This window comes from Asterias amurensis, chromosome 3 (assembly GCF_032118995.1).
Source record: "Asterias amurensis chromosome 3, ASM3211899v1".
Lineage (NCBI taxonomy): Eukaryota > Metazoa > Echinodermata > Asteroidea > Forcipulatida > Asteriidae > Asterias > Asterias amurensis.
In genome coordinates this window covers 25,202,971-25,212,435 of record NC_092650.1, presented here as the reverse complement: position 1 = coordinate 25,212,435, position 9,465 = coordinate 25,202,971, and the positions used below count along the sequence as shown (strand labels likewise).

The following is a 9,465-nucleotide window of genomic DNA, read 5'->3' as shown; positions in this document are numbered from 1 at the left end:
AAAGGCCTAAAAATTGGCTTTTAAAATAATTTATCAATAGATATGTGTATATTGTGTTAAATTTATCATTATATGAGGGTGAAATTGCCTAAATAACGGACAACACTTTTGGGTTCAAAGGTCATTCGTGTCATGTGTACAAAACAAGATCAGCGCGCCAAGTTGTAATTTTTTAGGAAAATTCACATGATGGATATTGGTTTAAATTAATTTTAAATGTATTTGTAAATATTACTTTACCAAAATTTATTGTTACATGTAATGCTAGCTTACCTATTTCAAATTCAACAATGATGGACTCGGCAGAAGTGGAGTTTTTGGCCGAGAAACAGCTAGTTACGGTCGTTCCGAATTTCTCCCACGACGAGGTGTTCTTGATCGGGGGGAGCGTGGGGCCTTTCAACGCTGGGCTCCCGGTGGAAGTGCCGCTGTGGATGGCAGTCAACTTGAAACAACGGCAGAAGTGTAGAATACAGCCGCCAGATTGGATGGATATTGGTAGGACTTATTTAACTGATTCAACTCGCATTTTGCATAAACGAAGAAAAATCCAGAATATTTTGGTGGTAATGGTGGGCCTGCTTTTTAAAATCCTAAATAATTTCTTTACTTTTTTTTATTTTCTAGTTAGGAACAAAACAACTTTTATTGAAATGAATGATTAATTTTGAAATTGATTTAAAAAAAAAATTGAAAATTTAGAATTTCGACTGGAATATTTCAATCGCACCGAGTCCAAGGCAATAACTAGGGGCATTGCGGCAATTGTATCTGTTGTCTCCAACCAAGCTGCCAAGCAAGAAGTATTCAGACCAGAATAAAGTTAAACACACCACCATATGTTATATAAAAAATTCATTGTGTTTGGAGGATAACAAACAGCGGTGCGTTTTCCATTGTTTTGATACCGTACAACCTCTACGTCTAAGTCTAAGGTCATTTCAATGGTCAATGGTAGTGTGGATGAGGTCGGTCCATAGGTCTATATAGTAAGAAAAATACCCAGGATAATTTGGGGGGCTAATCATCCTTACTCGCAGCTAAGAGCTGAATTGCAAAGGACGCGGCTACAACGTGTTCGAGAAGCAGGCATGCAAGGGCGCATTCAGCTGCCAGCCACATCAACCCATTATGACCACGGAGCACAGCCAAGATCGAAAGTGATTTTTGCCTGAGGGAGGAAAACCGGATAGTCTGGAAAACCCTCGTGGCACAGCAGAGAACCAACGCACAACTCAACTCACATATGGCCCCGACCGGGAATCCAACCGGGGTCACCTTGGTGAGAGGCGAGCGCTTTACGCACAAGCCAACCGTGCCACCCGAATGCACTTCCAAAACCCAGTCCAGTCTACTGCTGGGTATTGTTCATAAAATAAACAGTGAAAACACACTAAAATGACCAACTATTAAACTTTTTGAAATTAAATAAACTTGTTTCACTTTTCAGAAACACTTAAAGATAAGAAGCAAGAAGAGAAGGACTCCCCTATTTTCCAGCCAATGATGAGTCAACATTACATGGTGGTCACAAAACTCTTGCTTAGTCAGTAAGTGAAACATAGCCCGGGCCATACACAAGAAAAAAGATTTGCAGGTCTGCAGGATGGTACTTTTGAGAAAGTTGTGATCATAACCAAGCACACAAACCAGTAGTTGCGATAACCCTCGTATATATTATAGATGAGGGTTATCCTCTTGGATTGTTGTAACATCTGGGCCCAATTTCATAGAGCTGCTAAGCACAAAAATTTGCTTAGCATGAAATTTCTTCCTTTATAAAAACAGGATTACCAACCAAATTTCCATTTGTTGCATATTGCTTGTTGTTGGTACTCAGCTGTTGTTTGCTTATCCTGAAAATCACGTGTAAATTTAGTTGGTAATCCTGTTTTTATCAAGGAAGAAATTTCATGCTAAGCAAACTTTTATGCTAAGCAGCTCTATGAAATTGGGCCCAGCTGAGAGGTTCTGGGTCTGGAAGTAGAATAAGAGAAGACCCAGACCTGCTAGCCATTTTTATTTTTTATTCCAGAAATAAAAGCTTGAAGGAGGCTAAATTGAGGGTTTTTTTCAGGATTTTTCACACAATATGTCCAATCTCATCCCTGTAAATTGATTGAGTAGGATTGAATAATTATTTGCAAACAATTAATTAGTTTTCAATCTCATGTAATAACCTCTGACCTTTGACTATCCCCTCTTAGTGCGACTGACGATATCCCGCATGCAGATGAAGTACACACACTAGTAAAGGACATTTGGGACCTACGGATGGCCAAGCTGAGGCAGAGTGTGGACAAGTTTGTCAAGGATCAAGAAACGCATGCCAGGGTGAGAGTTTGAAGTGGAAAGAATTCAGTTAGTATCGGAGTTTACTGATTGAAACGTTGAGGTTTTCAATAAGCATAGATGACTATTTTCAAAACCACAGACTGAGGATCAGGATCGCTGCAGGCACAAGTTTGTAAAATTCAGTTTGAAATGTGAAATATGCACCACATCATCGCAGTCTTCAGCAACTGATGACAAAATAACTCAAAACACAAACCACATCTAGAGGCCGCCTTCTTTTTTCTTTTTTAACAAAAAAACAGGATACATTTTCAGTGATCTTAGACACAAATAAATTTTGGAAAAAATCCCAGTTGTCTTGAAAAATGTGTATTAAAAAGGCTGCCAGTTTTGAAAAAAGGCCCCCCCCCCCTCCTTCTAGGTAGGATGGTAAAAAAAAAAACTTTGGCCTTACTAACAATTTGTAAAAAATGTTGTTACTACTTGCAGCTTGATAACCTGTCGCTGATGGAGATCAACACAGTACGTCCCTTTTTGACGCAAGCTCTTGACCACATGCACACATTGAGGATGAATACACTCGTTGGTGGACCACCAAGTACACAAGACTGAAAATACTCTAAATGGATTCCCAAAACTGCCTCTGAATCCTGTAAAATCCATCCTGCGGTTTTAACCAAGTTTAATGGATTCATTGTACAGCTGAACTATTGAACTATTATTAGCCGGACTCAAGCATGCGGCAACGCGACAACTTGAGTCGACTGAGATAGATGAACTATTGCCGTTTTGGCATCAGGTGTGGCACCATGTGACGGAGTAAACTGGTAATGATTGGTTGTATTGCTGTTCAGGTTTTTGTGGATTAAGGAAAGTTCCTCACCTTACGATAAGAGTTAATCCATTTCAAGCCCGATAAAGCACAAGAGACTGATCCAGATGTGTACTCTTCAGCAGCAGGGATTAATTAGACTCTATCGACGATGTGACCTATGACATCACATGTTTACAAAAGCGCCACAGAGCCTGGACTTCCTGTTGGCACGATTTGTACACAGCTCAATGGAAGAAAACATCAAATCTTACATTTTATGGAGTTTGCACTGTCTAATTGCTATCAAGTTTTGATATGATGATTGATGAAAGGGGGCACATCTCAAAACTTGTCCAGATTTTTCTTTCATAACTCTTGGATTTATGTGGAAATTATGACACAAAATGTCAACTTTCCAATAGGACCAGTGTAGTATCTTGCCTGCCAGAATACCCAAAGATTGCTCAAGGTCACACTTATTGTAAACAAAGTTCACATCGTCTATAAAACAACAGGCTTGAATCCATACCTGATTGCATTTCTTTTTTAGACAGCGTATGCTTGTTAAACTGTTCTGGTCTTGTTTCAAACAATTCAGCCGTCGATTTCACCAAACTCTTCCTAACTTAAGATTAATCCTAGGTCTTAGGACGAGTCCCAACCCGGCACTGTAGCATGAAGACCTTAGGATTGATCCTAAGTTAGGACGAGCTACTCGTCCTAACTCGAGATAGGATCAATCCTAGCGTTTCGTGAAATCGGCTGCTGGTCCAGTAAATCCTTGGGTCTTGTAGGCTTTCCCCCTAAACTTGAGTCCTGCAGTTAGAAATTCCAATTTTATAATAATGATGATTGTCTTTTGATAAGTGAAGAATCCATAAATATTTTGACATCGTCAATACTTATTGGTCTTTTATCAGTTATAACATGGGGCTGTTCCGGGATAACATTTCCAGTCTTTTTGTAGATATTATGCATAAATTGTCTCCAACAACGAATAATGCAGCAATAAAAGTAAAAACAAATTTCCAGTGATCACTGTACAAAACACAATATTTAATCTCTTTCATTTCTTAAATTACTTCACAATAGATGATCATATTCCGTTTAGTCTTCACAATTAGACTTTCTTAAAACAGCTATTTATTAACATTATCGTCAACACAATTATCTAAATTAAAATCAAACCCAATTTGGTCACCATGATCTCTCTTTATATATATATGTATTTATATATATATAGAATTTGTCAAAATGTCTTCAATTGTACTTTATCCTACACTCGTCTTTTTAAGAAAGAGATTCCCTTTGCATTACGGGAAGTTTTCACAATAAAATTTCCAGCTCAGGGTGGAAAAACCCCCATCCAGTTTTACAACAATAAAAACCACAGTTTTTAACATGTTATGATTTATAATACAAAATAGTCAAAAACATTTTTGTGGGGGGGGGGGGAAGCAAAATTAATTTCAATCGCATACCATTTCAAGCATGTTTGATATCGACTTTATGCCATAGCTTTGCACATTACGCATCAATTCCCAAAAACTTTGTCCCTTGATCCCTGGGCCCAATTTCATAGAGCTGCTTAGCACAAAAATTTGCTTAGCATGAAATTTTTGCCTTGATAAAAACAGGATTACCAACCAAATTTACACAGTTTTCAGGATAAGAAAACAACAGCTGATTACCAGTAACAAGCAATATCCAACAAATGAAAATGCGCTGGCCATAGATCTGGCATGGAGGGTGTGCGCATGCAGTAACTGGGAGAGAGTTCATTACTCAATGTTCAACAGGCCTACTATGATCATGTTGATCAATATACATTTTCCAGTTTTGTGTTCATGCAAAATCAGACAGAGCTGGGCAGGGGGTTTTGAATCAAGTTACTGATAGATTCAAGGAGGTTTTTGTGGGTTTTTTTTATAATGAAAAATCTTTTGTCTTCTGTTGATTTGGAGATGAAATTCCCTGAATGTACAGGATGTTCTAGCTTAGTTGTTTCCAGACTCTCTTAATCACCTCAAATAGAAACCTAGAATCAAGAAAAAAACATGGTTGGTGTCTTTCTTCCACGTGTCAACAAATTCACCTCCTTTAAAGGCAAAGGGGAAACACAAATAAAAATTACAAATTCAGGAATTCTTTTTGACAAAATCTAAATAAGTATCAATTTGTCTTCATAAAGATCCATGCCCTGCCCAGTTTTATCTGATCATATTTTCCTACTGATTTCAATTGAAAAGTATATAAATCTACATAATGTCAGTACTGTGCAAACTAGGTGATACGTATATAATTGAATTTAAAATAGTCTCTTACAGCGTTGCGCAGCCATTTTCCTTTTATTATGAATCCATGGGGTTTTCCAAACCTTAGCTTAGACTCGGTCTCCAGCATGTTGGAAACACCCTAAAACTGATAATGGGACCATTCCCAAGCCGGGGTAGGAGCCTAAGCCGAGGTTTGAGATAAGGCCAATGAAACCAAACCGAAGCAAGAGGGAAAAGAACAGACTGGCCCCCTTTTCAGTATCAAAACTACTTTGTTGCATTCACGATCAGGGTGTCTGACTACAACAGCCACAGCGCAGTAAAGATGATGAGGTACGGTAATCGTAAAGCTATCTGTATAAATGACATTCATATTTCCACTTTATACACACATCCTGGTTGTCATTTTAAGTTACTGTCAATTCTTTTCAAAAAAAGACATACATTTATCCTTTTTTTGTTAATTAATAGTCTTAAATATTTCAGAGCAATAAATATGTTTATTGTCTAATTCACAAATAAAGAAATCTTTGTGGAAAATAAATAACAGCAGAAAACAAACGGCTTCCGAAGAATGATATATGTCTCAGTTTGTATTGAAAAAAAAAAATACATAAATACCCTCCCTCATAAAGACTAGGTAAGAATACTGTCCAAGTTGGACATGGCTTATCCACACCATGTCTAAGTTCATAACTAAAACCATTTATGACCTGGGCCCAATTTCATAGAGCTGCTTAACAGTCACTTATGTGCTTACTATGCACTTTCTATTTCATAGGACAGCTAACTATAAGCACCTAAAGGCATGAGTATACAGTGCTAACACACATCGGTGTATGGGTAAAAACCAAAATTAATATTCTTTATCCCCGATGCAAATTTAACATCTATTATATCATTGCGGTACCCGCTGCCAAAACATAGGATTCGAACTGCCTCTAGCTGCCGGGCAACCTCGGTAGTATAGTTGGTAAGACACTGCTCTAGAATTGCAAGGGTCGTGGGTTCGAATCCCACCCGAGTAACATGCCTGTGATATTTTTTCACAGGACTCTGGAAGTACTGAGTATACAGTGCTAACACATATCGGTGTATGGGTAAAAACCAAAATTAATATTCTTTATCCCCGATGCAAATTTAACATCTATTATAAAGGCATGCTAACCTTTCAGTTTTTAATTTCTGTATGAAAATGAATGACGTAACAATGTAAATTCATGGTTAACCCCCAAGCTGGCCATATTGTCTTCCTAAACCTGTGAAAAACCTGTATGCTTAAGCAATTTTTTTTCTGCTTACTGTTATGCAGCACTATGAAATTAGCCCCTGGAAAACAATCCAGAACTGCCTACATGTACATTACAATGTATTTGAAGTCAGACTTTTTAACAAATTAAAGTGACCAAGAACATTTCTTCATTCTTTTAAGATACCTTCCCAAAACAAATAATTGTGAAAGCATACATGTTTGATGATTATGATGATGTATCTTCTGCTGTGGCTTGAAGCATAGAGCAACAGCCATAGTCGCCGATTTAAACACAGCCAAGTTGCCACTTTAAACACAGCCAATCATCATCTTCATCAAAACGCAACTCACAGATGTTTGAAACAAGCCCTGCAATGTTGTTATGACTTTGAAAGAAATCCTCCCGTGTAATAATAACACAAAAAAAGAGTAAGTTCGTCAGTGCAAAAAATTAGTCTAAATGTGAAGATCTTTTCATCACTAATTCAATGTACATCAGTGCGAAGAATATCACCAAATGGTGTACAATTTTGTGGTGCGCACATCACTACTTGGTTACAGCCCTACGTTCCGATACCCTGAAGTTCCAACACCGCTAAAAATGTATGTACCTAGTCCTAACCCGAACCCTAATCCTCATCCTCACCCTTACCTTAGCATGTTTTCACGATGGGTTATTGGAACACAGGGGTGTTGGAACATGAAGGTATCGGAAAATAGAGCAGTTATCCCACAACACAATTTGCTGTTCAGATATGAGTTTTTGCTTTTCAGCAACATGCAAACTAGACTGTGCAAGTTCTGTGTGTATTAAAGCAATTGTTTTGGGGGCCTAATTAAGGGAACAATTTTAGATCATTCCCTTATGAAAGCATGTGTGCATTGGCCACACAGGGTTAACAAAAAATGGTTTTAATCAGGGCCCAATTTCATAGAGCTGCTTAAGCACAACTATTTGCTTAAGCGAAAAATTTATTGCTTAGTAAAATCAGAATACCGGCCAAGACTCCACTCAATTGTTATGCTAAGTAAGCAACAGCTAAATACTAGTCATAAGCAATGTATATGGCATGAAATTTTGGCCAGTAACATGTGTAAAATAAGCAAGCTATTTTCGTGCTTAAGCAATTTTTTGCTTAAGCAGCTCTATGAAATTGGCCCCTGCTCTCCAAACTTGCAGGGTTTCTTAACTGTTACAACGTTGTGTATGTAACATTATTGCATTATTGCACGGACATAATGTCAATAAAACATCATGTATAAGGTCAGGTGGTCTAGAGTCACATGACACAATAGAGTGCGATGTAAATGACAGTTCAACCGCTAACTGAAGTTAACCTTTGAGGACATTTGCTCCAGATTGTGAAACGTTTTTCAGTAGTTTTTCCCAAATTTTGTGGCAATTTGGCGTGTGACTGGTTTCTGGTAAACAAAATATTTCTGTACTAAGCATCATTTTTAGCTTACCAATCTAGCCTAGTCCAGGTAGTCACTCTAAGTTAGCAGCTCAACTCTTTTGTAGTGCTTTGATACAAAACAATCTGCTTTACCAGTTGGGTTCGTTGTGGAGATTTTAATCGAAGGAAATTCAGATAAAGGGACAACTTTGAAAACGCAGTAATGATATTACAATAAATAGACAAATTACGAGTAAGAAATTTCACCTTTTTTTTGTGTGTGTGTAAAGCAACACGACACTGCATAACATTATTTTCAACACATGATTTCAAGTCAACTTGCATTTTAAATTAATTATAGGGTTGAATATATAGATCCCCAAATTGCACTTCTTCCTCCAATAAAATACCAAAGTTTTTGTGTGTTGAAAACAAACAAAAAAGGAAAATGTACACAAAATTCTGACCTCAAAATCTTTAAAATCAGGTTACAACCCTAGAAAGTGGCAACAATTATGGGTGTATCCTAAATTATACAGAGTACTGTTAGTCGCTTGTTGCGTGGACATGTCTATAAAAAAAAAATGAAATTAACAAAAACAAAACAAAAACTCCAAATGTCAAATTTAACAAGTATAAATCAATACAAACACAATCTATGCACAGCGTCATAATTTAATGTTATTCCACGAATAACAATAAATAAATCAAAAACAGATAAAAGAAAACTGGACAAATAGTTCATAAAAGACTTATCAAATATTTACAGTCATTTTCAAAATGGCCCCGTGATTATAAATAATTTTTTTTTTTTAAGTTTGCATTTTCTTTTGTAGTGTGTGCTTGCTATGATGATGGCCCCGTACCATGGATAAGTGTTACTTTCTCATGTCGTGTATGTATTTCTGTAGATGGTGAAGATCCCTGAGGTACGCCTCTTGTTCACGTTGCATCGTGTGTTTCCTCTCCATCATGTCCTGCATGGGTACCGGGGAAGAACAAAAGTACAAAAAGATACGATGAATTTCAACCCTGGAATTGCATCTTTGAGAGGGCAAGAAAAAATACAAAAAGACGCGATGAATTCAAGCCAGGAATTCTTTGAGAGGGCAAGGCAATTTTCATTTTGCAAAGGGCACTTCCATATTTGTAAAATCTTTAAATCTATCAAACTTTTCAAGGTGCACCATGAAGGCCAAGACCAGGGGCAACAAAGGCAATGGCCTGCATGTAACTTGGAACATGATAAATTAGGTTTGGCACTTTGGATGGTGTAAAGCAAGGGACACCTTGCCTTGAAATTTTGGTTACAGGAACGTTAGTTATGAAGTGAATATGGTTAAACAAATGTTCCATAAGTAGAACATAATGTCCTTTTACTTTGTGACTTTACATGGTTGCGTAACTTTTTATTGTATCTTAAAGGGTGTA

The 9,465-nt window shown here is 37.3% G+C and overlaps 2 protein-coding genes across 11 annotated transcripts in view; one reads left to right on the top strand and one right to left on the bottom strand.

Moving 5' to 3' along the window:
- The first annotated feature begins 146 nt into the window (after positions 1 to 146).
- On the top strand, positions 147 to 6,951 carry LOC139934560 (DNA replication complex GINS protein PSF2-like). Its single transcript, XM_071928828.1, has 4 exons — positions 147 to 498; positions 1,451 to 1,550; positions 2,208 to 2,334; positions 2,785 to 6,951. The coding sequence occupies exons 1-4, from the start codon at positions 291 to 293 to the stop codon at positions 2,905 to 2,907; spliced, it is 558 nt and encodes a 185-aa protein (XP_071784929.1). The 5' UTR covers positions 147 to 290; the 3' UTR covers positions 2,908 to 6,951.
- The window catches only part of LOC139934558 (uncharacterized), a 142,494-nt gene continuing 136,370 nt past the window's right edge, over positions 3,342 to 9,465 (bottom strand). For all 10 annotated transcript variants that reach the window (XM_071928818.1, XM_071928820.1, XM_071928819.1 and 7 more), the window contains one exon: positions 3,342 to 9,011. In XM_071928818.1, coding sequence (XP_071784919.1) covers positions 8,913 to 9,011 — 99 coding nt within the window. In that variant the 3' untranslated portion in view covers positions 3,342 to 8,912. The remainder of the gene's footprint in view (positions 9,012 to 9,465) is intronic.

Bases quoted from the DNA above. Each gene is read 5' to 3' on its own strand.
- LOC139934560 (XM_071928828.1), top strand. From the start codon at position 291: ATGATGGACTCGGCAGAAGTGGAGTTTTTGGCCGAGAAACAGCTAGTT. The intron at 499-1,450 runs GTAGGACTTATT...TTCACTTTTCAG, and splicing joins GCCAGATTGGATGGATATTG to AAACACTTAAAGATAAGAAG. The intron at 1,551-2,207 runs GTAAGTGAAACA...ATCCCCTCTTAG, and splicing joins ACAAAACTCTTGCTTAGTCA to TGCGACTGACGATATCCCGC.